Raw genomic sequence first — 18,563 nt, 5'->3', positions numbered from 1 at the left:
GTGTTATTACTGGTGATGATTCAAAAGGGTTCCTTGACCACAAACTCTTTGAAATCAAGAACAGATAGAAACTTCAGTGACGTTGTAAGCAGATTTGTCCACATTCTGTGACATTCCAGGTCCTCCAGGCATGGCCAGATTGCGAAAAAAAGCTGCTACTCTCTCTCTAGTGTTTATCTCCTGAGCAACACAAAATGGTTTTGAATTCCAGCATCAGTCAATACGATGCAGTTTTCCTTAGATCTGGCTGGTGAGGGACCCAGAAATGTGCATCAAAATTTGTCCTGCAACAAATGCTCGTTGAGCTGGTGAGGACACAAAGTAAGGAGACTGAAGAAGAGGTGTTGTGATTTGCTTGACAAAGAATACTTCGAGATCCTTGCTGACAGAATTACAAACATCCTTCTGTCAAACGATGGATGTGAGATCCTGAATCACCCCTCGTTACGTGACGAAGACTTTCGACCATATCTGGAGACAAAATTGGAACAAGACGTTTGTGAAGACATTGGAAAAAGAGAAGCGACTGCATCTAGCATCTCTTACTATCCAGACATAAGTAATATGCTCGATCTTCATATTTGTGTTCACGTATACATTTCTTCCTTTCACACATGGTGATGAAGCAAGGCTCATTGGCAAAATATGTTCTGTTGAAAACCTCAAATATTCCATAGCTGTTTTGAGAGGTAATGATTTAAGCCAACTACCAAAGCCAAAATGATATTATTAACATGCTGCTAGACAGAGGGATTGTTTTGGATGAGACGTGTGTGAAGGCTCTTTCAGCCTCCCAAAGCGTTGATGCAGCTACATCAGCCCGATTGCTTGATTTGATTTCATCGTTGGATTTCCAAGATAGAAAGGACATGCTTTTTGGCGTCTCTAAATGGCAACGTGGGCCTGATCAGGAAAATCATAGACACGTCGATCGGACGGAGTCCAGGAACTTTGCTATCGATGTCTTATGGGGTTGTTCGGTGAAATGAGATTCAACAAGGAGTTATAACTATCCAGAATGGATGGAGGAGAGACGAGGAGCCTTGAGGAGGTATTCCAAGTACTGTTCAGTCCTATCCAGGACAAGAAGAAGAGTAGTAGCTCAGTTGACCTCAAGGTGTGCAGGACATGCCTATCCAGTAGCTCTGAAGATAGCTCTTGATAAACACTCTCTCTGGACGATACGGACAGGTATCACTGGAAGGACTGTCTGCAGACAGCGTGTGTTTATGGCGGTAGTGAGTGTGTCCGAGTCATCCTTGAACATATTACCATTACAGAAGGAATCTATGAAGGCATTGCAGATTGTTTCGATTCAGCAGCCGCATCGGTTAGAGACAGCTGTCTGAAGACTCAATTATTGCTGAATTTTCTTGATGACTTTGGTGATAGCATAGGGGTGTTCCATCGCTCCGTGAAACACTGAATAGATCAGCAGGATACGGATATACTCCTCTGACTAAAGCTGACCGAACACGGCAACGTCGACACTGTGAAGATGCTGATCTGGAAAGGATCTGATGTCAACATGGAAGATGGTAAGGGCTTAACGCCTCTTCACAGAGCTGCTGGGAGAAATGCTTCTGTTGAATGTGTAACAGCTCTTCTTGAAGCTGGCGCCCTTGTAGACAAACGTACACCGGATTCCAGAACCCCGTTAATGGAAGCTGAGAGGCTTGACATAGTTAAGAAGCTGGTAGCTGCTAAATGACATTAATGCAACAGATGAAGATGGAGATCAGCTCTACACACGGTGGCCCTTTTCAGCAGCGTTGATGTTCTTAAATTTTTATGCAACAAAGGATGCAATGTTGATCAGCGAGATGGTGGCGTCACAGCATATCACCGTGCAGCAGAATCTGGGGAGCTGGACATACTGAAATATCTGCATCAAATGCATGCTAAGCCGACAGTTGATATTATTGGATGGTCAGTGCTTCACTCACGCTTGCTGTTCGTCAATGAAACAATGGAAAAGGTGCAGTTCCTGGTGGACACTGTGAAGGTGCCAATCGATACAAGAGACGAGGATGGAAGAACGGCGCTGTATCCAGCAGTGCAGAGAGGTGATGCAGAGGTGGTGGAGTTCCTGGTAGAAAGGGGGCTGAGTATAAGGGACAGGGACAAGCATGGCGACACATATCTACATGCGGTATTCGTTCGGTACTCCGATCACGATGAGGTAGTGAAGTTCTTATTCAAAGCCAACGTTGATGCAGATTTGTGTAACAGTGAGGGCAACACGCCTTTGCATCTGGCATTGGATTCAGGATTGTGGAGGCTCTTCGAGGACAATATGATGACTTTGATTGATAGAACTTCCAAAATGAATCAAAGAAATCACGAAGGGAAGACACCTCTTCATTTGGCGGCTTATTTTGACAATGTAACGTTTCTCAAGCGAATCCCTTGACAAAGGAGCCGACAGAGACATAAAGGATTCAGATGGATGTAAAGCTATCGATCTGGTGCCAGAGGACAGAAATCGCAAGGCGATGAAGGCTCTTTGTCCACATCTGAGTTACCTGCTCGTGAAATTGTATATCTCCAGGCAGGGTCTGTCAACGGAAGACTAGGGCGGTGGGGTAGCCTAGTGGTTAAAGCGTTTGCTTGTCACGCCCGAAGACCCGGGTCCCCCACATGGGTACAATGTGTGAAGCCCATATATGGTGTCCCCCGCCTACATATTCCTGGAATATTGCTAAAATCGGCGTAAAACTAAACGCATTCACTCACATTGCAACATTAGAGTTGGTGAGTGAGCTGTGGTGAACGCCCCTCTCAAACTAAACTCACTCACTCACTTTGGAAGACTAAGTCACTTGTTCACAGTATTTAAAGCATCCTCTATTATCCTCTTATACCAAAGAGATTTTGATTCATCATATCTCTAAAGAACAATTATGTTGGACAACTGTTTGTCTGTCACCTCCTGAAAACATTGAGGGGCGGTGGGGTAGCATTGTGGTTAAAGCGTTCGCTTGTCACGCCAAAGACCCGGATTCGATTCCCTACCGGGTTCGAAGTGAGAAGCTCATTTCTAGTGATTTCATCGTAATAATGATGGAATATTGATGAAAGCGGCGTAACACCATACTTTACTCACCCAGATTATTCAGGTTTCAATTGACAGCAAGTGACAAACATCAGCTCACTTTTAAGACAATGTGAACAATTATTTTTTGTGATATCTTATTTAGGTATCTTCTGGATTAAAATATTGTTTTGTGTTGTTTTGTGAACACGTCAGTTCTTTTGATATTTTCACCTACTGTGCAGTATAATTAGTACCTTCGTTATATAACTGTACTTCGGCCCGAGGCCATAATACCGAAATAAAATCAATCACTGTTTAAATGTATCGAGTAGTAAGAGTTTCGATTTGGTTTGCTCATGATATCGACCACTCGATTTGAGTTTATGCATACCCAAGGGATATAGCTGGAATGTTGCGACAAGTAAGTCTTTCCATTGTACGTCCATGGTACGACTCCGCATGTGTTTATGAATCAATGTCAATTAGTTATGTAAACAAGCTTGAGCATATTCTGCCCCGATCACAAACACATGTAAAGGCAGGGACAATCTCGAAAACACAATGATCCCTGTGAATCCACGTACATAGGGACGTGCATCGAATTTCATTAAATGGCGAAAATGTCAGCCATAAAATATTTTGAAATCTACGAATGTTGTAAAACTGATCAAACAAGTTTTGAGCAAGTGTCATATGACGCTTTGGAAATCTTCGAAGAAGGAACAATCTTGATTTTACCTCAGATGTACCCGTGAAGATCCGGATTAGAATTAAATCTTTGAAGGGCATTTAAAGTGGAATACATAGGACCAGGTGGTGGTGAGTCTTGGCGCTCTTTTTGATGGTCCTATATTGTACTTATTGATGGATATTATGATGGGTTAGATATGTCAGAATTGGTCTCCAGTAACCCATGCTTTTCGTAAGAGGCGACTAACGGGATCGGGTGGTCAGGCTCGCTGACTCGGTTGGCACATGTCATCGTATCCCAATTGCGTAGATCGATGCTCATGCTGTTAATCACTGGATTGTCTGGTCCAGACTTTATTATCTACAGACAGCCGCCATATAGCTGGAATATTGCTGAGTGCGGTGTAAAACAACAAACAAACAAACGTGGACACCTTAGGCTAGAGTGACGGGGATATTACTCGACAGTTGGCTGCAGTCAAACACTGTTGTGTCGAACTTTGAAGTGTCGAACGTACGGTTCTCTCGAAGCTCAAACTTGGTCCCGTTTGCTCATCACGCCGAAGACCCGAGTTCAATTCCCACATGGGTACAACATGTGAAGCCCATTTCTGGTGTCCCCCGCCGTGATATTGCTGGAATATTGATAAAAGTGGCATAAAACTAAACTCACTCACTCAACTGAAAGGCGACAAACGGAATCAGGTCAGCCTCGCCGACTTGGCTAGCACACACCATCGTTTGTTTCACACACATCGTACGTGCGTAGATCAATGCTCATTATATCAATCACTGGATGCTCTGTTACAGATTGTTTATATAGGTGAACTATTGCGAGTGCGGCGTAAAACAACAAGCAACATGTCTTCGTGTTAACGTCATCTAACGTTAGTCAGCCAAGGGAATAACGTCACAATGACGTTTTATGTAGGGGTCTGAAATCCCGCAGTTGCAGCAGTTCCCCGTCCTCTTTTAGTATGAGTTCAGGAAGGTAAATAGGTGGAGCGGAAAATGGATGTTTGACAATTACTGAACATCCGATCGTCAAAGACTTCCTGGTCAAATTCTCGTATTTTGAATTTGTAACAGAAGCGGACATATAATATACATCGTAGCCACGGCGTGTTTTCTCCAATACTATAGGAGCATGGTACCGACCCTCCGTTTTGTTAGTTTGTTTTTTAACTCCGCGTACATACATGTTCCAGCAAAACAAGGGCCTGTGTATAATCGAGTCAAGTCCGACAAAATAGTGATTAATATTAGGAGCAACCGTCCAGATCGTTGAGTCGCAATCAACCAAGCCTGTTCAACCAATCCACATAGTCTGACCACCCGATCCAGAAAGTCTAAACCACCCGACCCACCAAACCTGTTCAACCAATCCACATAGTCTGTCCAACCGATCCACTAAGACTAACCACTCGATCCATCCAGTCTTTAAACTGCTTGATAAAACACGCCAATCTCATCCTCAACCATCATCTGAAATGGGGTGTACTGTGGAATTTCACTGTCCCGTCCGCGGTGGGCTGGCCAAGTGGAAAAAGCGTTCGCTCGTCACCCGGAGACCCGGGTTCGATTCCCCACATGGGTACAATGTGTGAAGTGCATTTATGGTGCTCCGCCGTGATGTTGCTGGAATATTGCTAAAAACCAAAAAAGTTGTTCAATGGGTATTGTTGTAATTAAAGCCTTAATCATAAGTATATGCCGCTTTGGCGACTGCTTACAGCCAAGCGTGTGTCATGTTTGTTTGTGAAATATAATTTTCGAATGTATGCAGTTTGTATACGTACATATTCTTGCTGACATTGGATATTTTATCAGTGAATCATGTGTGAGACTGAGACTAAAAATTTAGTACTTGTGTAAAATTTATTTATCTTCGTTTTCATCAGTAAACACTGTACTTAACAAACGGGGAGAGCTATATCCCAGCAGGATATCCGACGTCGAATCAATGTTGAAGTCTGACATATTATTAATGTTGAAAATGGGTTGTTCCGTGGTTGTGTCTGGGAGGTATTACGCTTTCCTGTAAATAGACTCGCATTTCATCTTTAAACTACAATAAAGTAGCACCAAACTCCTGCATCCAGCTAAAATACCCAAAAAGCTACCTGCAATAAACAGTGTTCAAACAGAAAATTGCAGTAAAAATATTTACCTGATAAAATACTTGGTTAACATTCCACATTCAATATAATGTTCATTTAAGTTTTATGTCAGTTGGACGTATAATTCCAGTAAGAAGAAAAGAGTATTCCAAATTAAGAAAAACTATTTACTGTTGTATTGTTACCCTTGAAAAGGTGAAAATTGTCCCGAGAAGACATTTTGTCTGAATTTCAGCTCTTAGACAGACCTCTGAATAAACACAATGCAATTACTTTCACCATGAAAAGGGATCCAAGATGACCAGGAACTATACATGAAGACAGCACATAAAACAAGTCACTTTTCATGAAATCTTTATGAACACACACGCACACAGAAAACGTGGTTTAATGCATAATGTAAAACATCACACATGACATAGTCTGTAGGTGATCTCTGTTGTGCTAATAACACAATATCATCTGCATATAGCATCAAAGTGACATTTACGCCACCAATTTCAATACCACAGTTCAGATTTTTCAACACAATTACAACTCCAAAAACACAATTATCAGCTCCTCTTCTTTCTGTCACTCCCTGCCTGGCGGTCAGGTGGATACTTCAGAAACGTTCCTAACTCTTTCTTGAAATTTGCTTCAGATGCATTCCCATCTCATTCCCTGAGATAGGACACATTCTGAAATTTTATATTTATATACATGAACAAGTTATATGGAAGATATATTGTCTTAAATGATTCAAGTATTTGTTTAATCAATCACTTGAAAGGTTCATTTCACTGCTGTAACTTGGCATGTGAACATATGAACAGCATCAATACAAAATATGACGAAAAGTGTAAACAATTTATATTTTCAACAGAAAGAATGGAAGTTTTCTTAAACATTTTCAAAGAAAATCCTCAATTGCAAGTTGATTATTTAATTAGACTATGAATTACCGGTAGGATGAATTAGACGATGCTTTACTGTCATATATTATTTGCTATGGTCATGATGAAAATGCTGCACTTGGTAATTAACTTACCAGAGATGATTGAATACAACCTTGTATTCTTAAAAGAAAACTTGCCGTTTTGCCCATCAACATTCATTCTTGACATCAAATTGTTTGACATTGTCCTGCAAAACAATGGAAGATTGTTGTTATTCTGTCAGATTTAGTTTTCTTTAGAGATTCTCGAAATGATTACTTCAAATTAATAGGAGTTGAACTGATGTAGCAATTTGCTACCAGGAGTCATAAATTGTAACAAAAGCCATTTTACATTAAATGATAAGAAAAACAAAATGGGTGGTGGTTCACAGGTCAAAGAACAAGTCTATTGTGGGAGGTCTCCCAACACCATTTGTTCCCAAACACAAGGAAGTATGGATCATGGAGTTCTGAAAACAATAATGAGCTCTCATAAGTATACAATATATTCTCTATTATCTACTCTCTCTCTCTCTTTGTCATTTGTACACTCATAAAACTCAGATAAATAACTTTTTTTTATAATTCATATATGTTTACACTTAATCTCTTATAGGAACGCTTAGAAAATCTCTCTCATATAATGAATTATGTGTGCGTATTATCTGCGACGTCATAACTATGCTCCTCTGAATCATGAACAATAAAATAATGAGATTAAACTCTACATTGTCAGAAATAATATATCATACCATGAATAATAAGACATTGAATAACATCTCTTACAACTCCAATCTACACTCAAAAAGACTTAAATGTACTCGTAAACAAACATCGCTGGCTAACGCAAATTCTTGGAAACAGTGCATCTCTGACTCTCAATTCCAAGAAATGGAAGTCCTACTCTATTTGACCAAAGGGGTGACAGGTGGCCAAAACATATTGAAATGTAGGTCATACACTGAAAATAACTATGATTTAAAACACTACAAATATACACCTTCTCTCTAATATACTCGATAGATGATCTTAACAAGGGGAACATGTACATAAAATGCTGATATCTAACAACACCTGTACTTTATATAATGGACTCTTCCAAATCTCAGTACCTTCACTGCACACATATTAGATTGCAAATAATGAAAAACCTACCCTTTGACAATAATAAAAAACATCATATTCAAATTCTACAGCTGACCAAATACCTGAAGAGTGTGTTTCCCAGCAATAAACATCTCTATATATCTATAAATGTATGACTTCTGTCCTCTCGCGTCCTATCTTGCATCCAGCTGTTTACGGCGGAAAACAATATGGCGCCAAGCAAGGGAGTGCTCATTAAACTAAACATAAAAAATAGAGACCAACTATTATCACCAAAAAAGACCAAACATTATCACAAATATTCAAAACAGGTGGTAATGAAAGAGCATTATCATCTTTCTCTTAAACTTTGTGGTGATATACTGGAAACAAGTGAAATGTTAAAAAAACGTGTTACCTTAGCCTTGCTCCTTTTATGTGATCCACAAAATTGCTGCCACCCAGTCTTCGAAGATGAGATTTCTGCAAATTCCATTAAAATAATCTTATTTCATAATTAAATGTTCCTTACATTAAAATTACTTCTTTTGTATGTAAGATTTTAACCTTTAAGAGACATGAATTATCATATCCCTTCCAAACAAGTGTAAGAATGAAAGTCTGTGGGTGCAGTTTTGTTAATTGTCCCATCAAAGAATCATTAGTGAAGTTACACTTTTGTGTAAATAAATAAAAGTTCAAATAAATTATATACAATTTCATCCTTAACAAAGACTTTCTAAGACATTTTAAAAGTGAAAATTTTCGTTGCATTTCCTTACGCCATTCTCCACCCCTCCCCAATAATATACATATGTTGATAGGGTTCAGGGCGTGCTCAATGCATCATTTACTGATAGATCTATTCAAAGGAACAAATGTTCATAATAATGGGATGCAATATAAAATGTTGATTAATCCTATCCGATTTTGTATAGCTGCCCTTAGGGACCGTTCATAATGTATGGCTTTGGGGTGATGTTGATTTTTTATGTACAATGTGAATTACACCGCCCTCCCCTAAAAGTGTATGAGTATGTACAGAATAAGAGACGGCCCACCCTGCATGTCATGTACATTATCTATGACGCCCTCTCTCCTTTCCATAATTTCTAAACATGGTGCGTGTGTACAAAAATGCTGACCCATTAGCTCCCTGAACAAAATGGGTGACGCCCACCCACCCTCCAACCCTTACAATCAACACCACCACCCGCAGCCATATATTTAATTATGAACGGTTCCTTATATTGATGTACTTCATTGATTATTTGAAAATGTATATTTGCAAAATTCAAATCAGGTGATGGGTACGAAAGGAAATCTTATTCGATTATATATGCATGCAAATATATTGAAAAATAACAAAACAAAATTTTGAGAAACATGTACTGTGACATACCGGTAACCTTGTGAGATAAAACATGAGCCCTAATTCGGAGTTTCTTGCTACTGCTAGATTTAAACGGCATTCCTACGTTTTCATTATACATGAAGGACATACTTACCAAATAAACACCAGCATGCCGTGAAGATGGTGAAAATAGAACGATATTGCGTTGAACTTCGCCAAAGTGAACTGACAACGATCAGCTGCCTTTGCGCGCGCGATAATTGTGCGCATGTCCGGATATGGCCAAACGAAGGCGATCGAAAGGTCAACATCTGGCTTGTGTTTGAAACAAATTGTCGGGAATTATACAATTTTCACAGTTTTGTGGGAAAATATCAAATGTAATGCAATTTGGATAACTGATGACTTTATACCTAAAACTGCGATTTACGTAATATTTCCGTCCGTTGATCGATGCACAATCAAATAATATATAAGATTATATCTGTCACTAGCTCGATCTTGATCTTTTATGAAAATAATGTTCCGAAATGATAGTTGCTAAGTTGGATACCTATTACCAATATGAATTATGTATCAAATTTGCCAAGGAAACAATTAGTTGACATTTTGTTGGTTCCTTACGTTGAAACAACGTTGACAACTAAACGAATCTCGACTAACTTTCTTTGGTCGCATGATAAACGTTGAATCAACGTTTATGAAAGGTTGATCAATCATACAACCAAAATTCAACGTTGATTCAACGTTGATTCAACGTTGTGTGCCCGCTGGGATGGATATACAACTTCTTTATTATCAATGTGAGCGACGTTTCGGCGTATTCGCATGTTGTCCTCATTTTAGGTTTTACTCATACCTTCCGAAGTGTGACCACTTCCGGGGTCTCGTCCTCGAATGAGTTCCACAGATCTCATCCCTGTATAGCAGACCTGCCAGATTGCCAGTGACATTCACAAGATGTCTCCGACCATGTGATGTGATGTTTCCCCATATCTTAACGCTATGCCACCAAACTGTCGACGTTAAACAACGCGCGCGTCAGCATTCCGTTCACCTCACCGTCTGTACACCCTTGCCCTGCTATCTGAGATGTCCGAATGAAATCTCCACTCGTCAGTGAACAAAGCACCATCCTAATCTTGTCTCCTGTACCGTAGATGCCTGTCGGTGACATTTGAGCAAATTTGACGTATTGCAGGCCGTCAGGGCAGGATGCTGTGCTCCCTCGGTCAGTAGTGAGTGAGTGAGTATGGTTTAACGCCGTTTTTAGCAATATTCCAGCAATATCAAGGCGGAGTACATCAGAAATGGGCTTCACGCAATGTACCCATGTGGGGAATCGAACCCGGGTCTTCGGCGTGACGAGCCAACGCTTTAACCACTAGGCTACCCCACCGCCCCTCAGTCAGTACCGTACAGTCCTGGAACTGATTGCACGTTAGCCAGGAATGGTCCGAGCAGTCAAACTGGCCGTCTGGAATAGATTCCTTAGATGTGTCAGCCGAATGTGGTTGTGTTGCTGATGTAGTGACGAGTGGATGGCCGGTCCGAGCCAAATCTGTCGTGTCTCTGACGTAAATCTCAGAGATAAAATCGTGTTTCGATGGACACAAAAATGTCCGGCGACTTCATTTTGGGCCATTCCAGTCTCTAGCATAGCCACCGCGTGGAGACGCTGATTTTATGTAAGCCGTGGCATGACGTGCACGCAGTTTAGATTGAAATTAGCGTGTTTTCCACGACATTCAGCCTGGATAATAATCAACCGTTCTCATTTGTTCAATATCAGGTATGTGAACTTCATGTGTCAAAAGGCATACAAAAATGAGTAAGTTCATTGTACACAAAGTGCACGTGCCACATGACATAAAATTTCTTCAAAGTTCTTTTGCTATATGTTTATTTTGGGCTTTTTTCAAATATCTTTTATTTTATGCATTTTTATGTTATGTACAGTTACTTTTTACAGTGAGTATATTACACTTTCTATGCAAAGAATGCTGACTTTATTGATTTGACTACCCGTGAAGGTCCGGGTTAGAATATTGATCTTCAGTAACCCATGCTTGTCGTGATAGGCGACTAACGGGATAGGGTGATCGCTGGATTGGTTGACACATGTCATTGGTTCCCAGTGGCGCAGATCGATGCTCATGCTGTTGATCACTGGAATGTCTTGTCAGACTCGATTATTTACAGACGGCCGCCATACATCTGGAATATTGCTGAGTGCGGCGTAAAACTAAACTCACTTACTCACTATTGATTTAACTGACTGATTTGTAACCAAAATGCATTGCATGAGATGCAGTCAATTCCTCAAAATCCTTTACTGTTAAAAATATGAAGTATTTACAGAGTGCATTCACACAATATACATGCACCGAGCAAAACGTTAGGATTTTATCTTTATAATTCAACACCATGTTGCTCCATAGCAAACAAATATTTTCAAGTATACCAGATGGAATAATTTGATCATTTGTTTTTCTGTTCACCTAAAACCTGGACCCCTTGCTATTTTAGAGAGGTCCTGTGGCTTTCGGCCCATGGCACAAGTGGCAAGTATTTGAAATGTAATATCTGTAAGGTAACAAGTGATATCTGTAAGGTAACAAGTGATATCTGTAAAGTGACAGTTATCTGTAAAGTGACAGCTATCTGTAAAGTGACAGCTATCTGTAAAGTAACAAGTGATATCTGTAGAGTGACAGTTATCTGTAAAGTTACAGTTATCTGTAAAGTAACAAGTGATATCTGTAAAGTGACAGCTATCTGTAAAGTAACAAGTGATATCTGTAAAGTGACAGTTATCTGTAAAGTGACAGTTATCTGTAAAATGACCGTTATCTGTAAAGTGACAGTTTTTCTGTAAAGTGACAGTAATCTTTGAAGTTACAGTTATTTGTAAGGTAACAAATGATATCTGTAAAAGGACAGTTATCTGGAAAGTTACAATTATCTGTAAAGTGACAAGTGATATCTGTAAAGTGACCATTATCTGTAAAGTAGAATCTATCAATTAACACTAATGTCTGGTACATGAAACACTCAGAAACCAAGGCTTCACCGACTCAACACACATCTTATAGTAAATATGGAACAAACTAATTGTTAAAGTGAGTGAGTGATTTGAGTTTTTCACCGCTTTTAGCAATATTACGACGGGGACACCCGAAATGGGCTTCACATATTGTACCCATGTTGGGAATCGAACCCGCTAATTGTTAAGAGCGAATGTTCCCGTAATTGCGGCCCTTGTGATCAAGCAGAGAACGTTTTAACCAAATCATTCAACACTTCTCTCCTCTTAACTTAATTCGACTTAATTCCGACCAACATTTTCGAATTATCAGCAAAATTATCAGGTCTATTTAGTTTTCAATAACTAAATGAAATAGCGAAATGTTCAAACTGTCTTGCAATATCATGATTCTTGGTTTGTCCATACCGGTGCGGGGCGGTGGGGTACGGTAGTCTAGTGGTTAAAGCGTTTGCTCGTCACGCCGAAGACCAGGATTCGATTCCCCACATGGGTACAATGTGTGAAGCCCGTTTCTGCCGCCGTGATATTGCTGGAATAGTGAAAAAGTGGGGTAAAACCCAACGCACTCACTCATTCCATATCCATGCTCATGGAGATGGGAAGTATGTGAACCTTTGCATCACTTCAGGCTTTTCTTCAACTTTAATCAGAAGCATTATCAAAGCAGAGTCGAACCAAAACCACCGACTCGTTCACGGATCAACAGAACCCATAGATTTCAGCTGCCGTTAACCTACAGGATCGTGTATCAGCTGATTTTCAGATTTGCAACAAACTTACACCGCCTTCGGCAATATATCCAGCTATTCGAAGAATAACGACACCGAGAATGGACTCAAGACAAGGAAGTCAGAATCGAACCCATGCATTTGTCATTGCGAGCTGACACTGTGATACCAAACCAGATAATAATAAAAAAAATAATAATAAGTACATTTCTAATTCGCTAAACTTCATTCACAAGGCGAATGCTCATAGCGCTAACAAATATAATCTTATGATTATTATCCCGGATAACCCAAGCTACCTTTAAGGTTAATAGTCACATGCCTTATCCCACCGGGTACCCATTTTCTGCTGGGTGAACAGAGGCTGTTTTGAACAAGCCCATTTGTCTAAGGTGAGGCCATATGTATCACTTATGCTTCGTTGTGGGACAGGACTGAGGAGAGGTGAGGTGAAATTGGGTTTAACGTCGTGCTTGAGAATATTTCGCTCATATGACGACGTGCATGCGTGTGTATGTGTATGTGCGGCTGCTTGTACTAGCCCAGACTTAAGCTGGTTTTATAGTGCTAGCCCACTGAGATACCGTGCCGCAGTGAAGCATGAATACCCCACTCAGACACATTATACTGACTCCGAGCCGACCAATCCGTGTACCAATTAATGCCGAGCTACAGACAGGGACCAACAAATTTGGTATGACGCGGTCGGGGATCGAACCTGCGACCTTCCGCTCTCCGGGCGGACGCTCTTCCGCTCTCCGGGCGGACCACTACACCACGGAGGTGGTTGTGTTTATTTAAACAGTTCAACCCCGTGAAATAGGCGGAATACATTATTCGGACAGGGTTCCTTAAATTATTGTGAAAAGATCTAGAATTCCAACAAATGAATTAAATTTAGGGTTTTCGTAAACTATAAAAGGAAACAACTAACAACATAGTGATCATGTGTAAAGCACATATACCAATATTTTATTGCCACATATGCACAAAGAGTGAAAACTGGATGTTGAGATATAATTACCCAATTCAAAGTTGAAGTTTAGAATTCAAAACCCTTATGTCCCTGTCAGTTAAAGTGTCCAATTGTTTCTTTATAAAGGATTATTATTTGTTTCAAACAATTCTGCTGCTGATGCTGCTGATGCTGCTGCTGCTGCTGATGCTGATGATGATGGTGATGATGATGATGATATGTTAAACACATATTCTACTGTTCACCTTATATTCCCGTATGAATCTTTATAAAGACGGTTTAAGAATTGCAAATGTGATTCTTTTTGCATGAATAGACAATTAAGCTGTCATTTAATTTCAGCTGTAATATCCCTGGAGTTTGAAATGAATATTGTGGAAAAAATATGAAGCGACAGACTATTATATCCCCAGACAAGTGAATTGTAAGAACAATATTTGAGATTAAAGTTGATTAGTTATATATGAATATATTGTTTAGAAACTCGTTTCTGTTTGTAATGACATTATACAAAAGAGAGTGTGGTAGAGCTCCACTGCAGCTTACATATATGACAAGAGCTGTCAAGTACTGGTGTAGGCTGATACAAATGGGCCCTGAGAGACTCCCCCTCCAGTGCTACAGGATGCTAACTGCACTTGATGATATGGGACGCACCACTTATGGTACTAATATTAAAAATATTTTATTCAGATTTGGATTTGGATATGCATGGATCTCCCAAGATGTGGGAGACAAAAACTATTTTCTTATCAATGTTTAAGCAGAGAATATTTGACAATCTACAACAAACCTGGAGTGTAAATGTTAATAACCTATCTGACTCTTATTCATATAAAAGATATATATATCCCTACTGACTGTTGAATACTATCTGAACTCATCACTTCCATCTCGCTTACAAATGATCTTATCACGCTTCAGATGCAGTAACTTTAGAATAGCTGTCAACACTGGAAGACATCAAGCTACACCATATGGAGAAAGACTCTGTCCTCTCTGTTTATCCCCAAAAAGTATTTTATTGAAAATGAATACCATGTACTTCTAATCTGTGAAGCTTATAGTTTTTTCCGTAATACACTTATTGGTAAATACATCAATACTACCTCTCAACATAACTTTATTTCTATAATCGCTTCTCATAATTATGATATTTTGCATAACACTTCAATCTTTTTATTTAAAGCACAACAAATAAGGCAAAGTAATATGTAATACAATCATATCATGCATTTGTACTGTTTTATGCTATGGAATGTATGTAAATATGTATTATGCGCAGGGATATTTTGTAACCCTATATTGTCTGTATTTTGGGCCAAAGGCCTTATACTGAATGTATCTGTCTGTCTGTCTGTCTGTCTGTCTGTCTTATACAAAAGAGTCGGAAAGTACACGTAAAATCTACCAAGCAAGCCCCCAATATCGTCACTCAGATAACACTCAGTTGGACACATGAGACCTGTTATAAACAAATGCACATGTGGGTATTTCAATCTATCACTGTTCGTGGTCCTACCCTTATCAAAAACTTAAAAATTAAGCAACACAATTCACGATTCAATTCCACGATTTTCTAAACAATCGCATAGTGCAATAATTAACCTAAGTACTTGGGATTATTGTTATCAAAGTACCTCAATCGTATTCTGATTGGTTTTCGCACATAACATTCAAAGGAAGGCGTCTTCTTGAAGGTCACTGAATGGGTTAAACCGTCACCACTCGCCCCTTTCCGTAAACTGCTGGCCTCGGAATAACGAGAGTTGATCACGAGAAAGGTCAGCTTCGCATGGTTTACAACGCCAATTTGAAACGCTACGAGGACAAGAGATCGATAAGTGTCACTTCAGATAACATTAACCCTACGATTTTTCCTGCGCAAGGAAGTTCCATACTCTGTGCGATAAAAATATAATTTCAACTCTTGAAATTCGGGGTCTCTAATTTACCGACATTGCGTAACCATTCCCGCCTCACAATATAACTACATGGACTGAAAATGTGACCGTTTATCTCGAATTCCAGATCGAAATATCTTGATATTTGTAACTTGAATTGACTTTGAACGTTCAATATCAAAACCTAATGACGCTACTCACTATATCCAAGAAGTGAATTACCACGATCAAGGCGAGTATGACAAGCTGCCTTTGACTGAATGAACCTCGGACCTAACATAATATTACAACATGTTCGAGAAAGGTGATTGCTCGAGAAAGGTGATAGTCCGAGAAAAACCGAGGAGTAGCTTCGGGGAAGGAAGCTGTTCAGGTCTCGTTATCTCGAACGCCAGGATATCTCGAAGCTACAACCCGGTCCCACATTGTTCGAGACACCAGGATACGACTGAACAAGTATGTTCCTGGCTGTTCTCTCTGGGAGGTGAGGACACGTGTACGAGTGCATAGAAAATGCTTTGGCAATGTTTAATCTACACTCGGTTCGTTTTAGTCGATTTCGACTTGGATCAGTAGGTCCATTTTCGAATGTGTATCGTGCACTTGAAACTAGCATCACTATTAGAAAGAAGTTATGAATACATTGCTTGCGTATGCTTGTCCCTTAATGAAAGTTAACATTTCATTTCTGTTTTCAAGCTACAAATGTCAAATGTTCACTGGCTGAATTGACAAAAGTCTGATGATATATCTTTCTGTCCCCATTTTGTAGCGTTGCACTAGTGTGAATCTCTTTGATGCTTTTCAAAGTACAGTGCAGTACGGCTACAACAACCGGGGAACTGCGTACAAGAAACTACGGTTATATCGAACTAGAATACGTGATCACTTGGGTTCGTTATAACCGTAGCTTGCTGTAACTTCTGGAGACGCACCCTGTTTGCTGTGTATAATTTCAGGAGTCGGTATTTCAGGACACAAAAGGCTACACCACCGCCCCTAGTCTTCCGTTGACAGACCCTGCCTGAGATATACAATTTCACGAGCAGGTAACTCAGATGTGGACAAAAGAGCCTTCATCGTCTCGCCACTTCCATCTTCAGGCACCAAATCAATAGCTTTACATCCTTCTGAATCCTTTATCTCTCTGTCAGCTCCTTTGTCAAGGAGTCGCTTCACAACCCAACTGGCGTCACGGTATGCTGCCATATGAAGAGGCGTCCTTCCTTCAGAATCTTTGTGATTGATATTGGAAGTTCTGTCAATCAAAGTCACCAAATGGTCTTCAAAGAAATACCACAGTCCTGAATCTAATGCCAGATGCAGTGGTGTTCTTCCATCACGTGTGTTGTACAAGTCTGGATCCAAGTTGGCCTTGAACAGGAACGTCACCAGTTCATCATGGGTGGACTTTTCATACCTTAGAAATACCGCATGTAGATATGTGTTGCCATCCTTGTCCCTGTCCCTTATACTCAGCCCCCTTTCTACCAGGAACTCCACCACTTCCAACCCTGCTGTCTGCACTGCTGGATACAGCGCTGTTCTTCCATCCTCATCTCTTGTATCAAGTGGCACCTTCACAGTGTCCACCAGGAACTGCACCTTTTCCATTGTTTCATTGACGGAACAGCAAGCGTAGTGAAGCACTGACAATCCGTCAACATCAACTGTCGGCTTAGCATGCATTTTATGCAGATATTTCAGTATATCCAGATCCCCATACTCTGCTGCCACGTGATACGCTGTGAGGCCGTACTCATCCTTCTGATCAACATTGCATCCTTTGTTGCATAAAAATTTAAGAACATCAAAGTTGTTAAATCCGGCCACTGTGTGTAGGGCTGATCTTCCATCTTCATCCGTTGCATTAATGTCACATTTAGCAGCTACCAGCTTCTGAACCATGTCAAGCCTGTTTGCAGCAAATAACACAGGCTGCGAACCTGGTACACGTTTGTTCACAAGGGCTCCAGCTTCAAGAAGAGCTGTAACACAGGCTAAATTGTCCCAACCCACAGCAGTATGAAGAGGTGTAGAACCTCTACCATCTTCCAGATTGATATCAGCTCCTTTCTGTATCAGCATCTTCACAGTGTCGAGGTTACCGTGTTCGGACGCTTTGGTCAGTGGTGTAAATATGTCAAATATCCTGTTCAGTGTTTGGCTGTGTGATGGAACATTTCCAATGTTCGCACAAAACGTATCAATAAAGTGCATCAACAACTGAATTTTTAGGCAGCTGTCTGTGACTGATTGTGCAGATAGGCATATGCAGTCTGCAATGTTGTCATACGTGCCCTCTGTAACGGTCAGATGTTCCAAGATGATGCGTACACACTCGCCACCTCCGGCCTCGCATGCTACCTGGAGACAGTCCTTTAAGTTGTGGACATCAACATTGTGAGATGTGCATTTCTCTAGCAGCATCTTCATAGCTACTGGACATACGTGTCCCGCACATTTATAAACCAGGCGAGCTACTTCCTCCATCTCTGGGATGTGATTTAACAGCAACTGGAGTATTTCCTCGAGGCTCTGGCGTCTCCTCTGCATCCACTCAACATTGTTGTATTCTGGATTATTTGCCATCTCCTTGAACAAAGCAGAAAGACCACGGGAGCAAAGGTCATGGCTTCCATCTCCAGATGCGTCTATGATTCTCCCGAACCAATTCGACGTTTCCATTCAGAGACGCCA

The 18,563-nt window shown here is 40.4% G+C and overlaps 2 protein-coding genes across 2 annotated transcripts; one reads left to right on the top strand and one right to left on the bottom strand.

Annotated features, from left to right (window-relative positions):
• Positions 1-1,018: 1,018 nt before the first annotated feature.
• On the top strand, positions 1,019-2,413 carry LOC124264191 (ankyrin repeat and protein kinase domain-containing protein 1-like). The gene is made up of 3 exons (XM_046698931.1): positions 1,019-1,117; positions 1,466-1,696; positions 1,820-2,413. Exons 1-3 carry the CDS (start codon positions 1,019-1,021, stop codon positions 2,411-2,413), a joined length of 924 nt encoding a protein of 307 aa, XP_046554887.1.
• Positions 2,414-16,201: 13,788 nt separating this feature from the next.
• Positions 16,202-18,518, bottom strand: LOC124264195 (putative ankyrin repeat protein RF_0381). Its single transcript, XM_046698934.1, has one exon. The coding sequence runs from the start codon at positions 18,453-18,455 to the stop codon at positions 16,863-16,865; it is 1,593 nt and encodes a 530-aa protein (XP_046554890.1). The 5' UTR covers positions 18,456-18,518; the 3' UTR covers positions 16,202-16,862.
• Between the last annotated feature and the right edge of the window lie 45 nt (positions 18,519-18,563).

The sequence above is a fragment of the Haliotis rubra genome, unplaced genomic scaffold (assembly GCF_003918875.1).
Source record: "Haliotis rubra isolate DU_JTF1 unplaced genomic scaffold, ASM391887v1 Scf912, whole genome shotgun sequence".
Taxonomy (NCBI): domain Eukaryota; kingdom Metazoa; phylum Mollusca; class Gastropoda; order Lepetellida; family Haliotidae; genus Haliotis; species Haliotis rubra.
The sequence above is the reverse complement of the archived record's forward strand: the minus strand, read 5'-3'. Positions and strand labels throughout refer to the sequence as shown.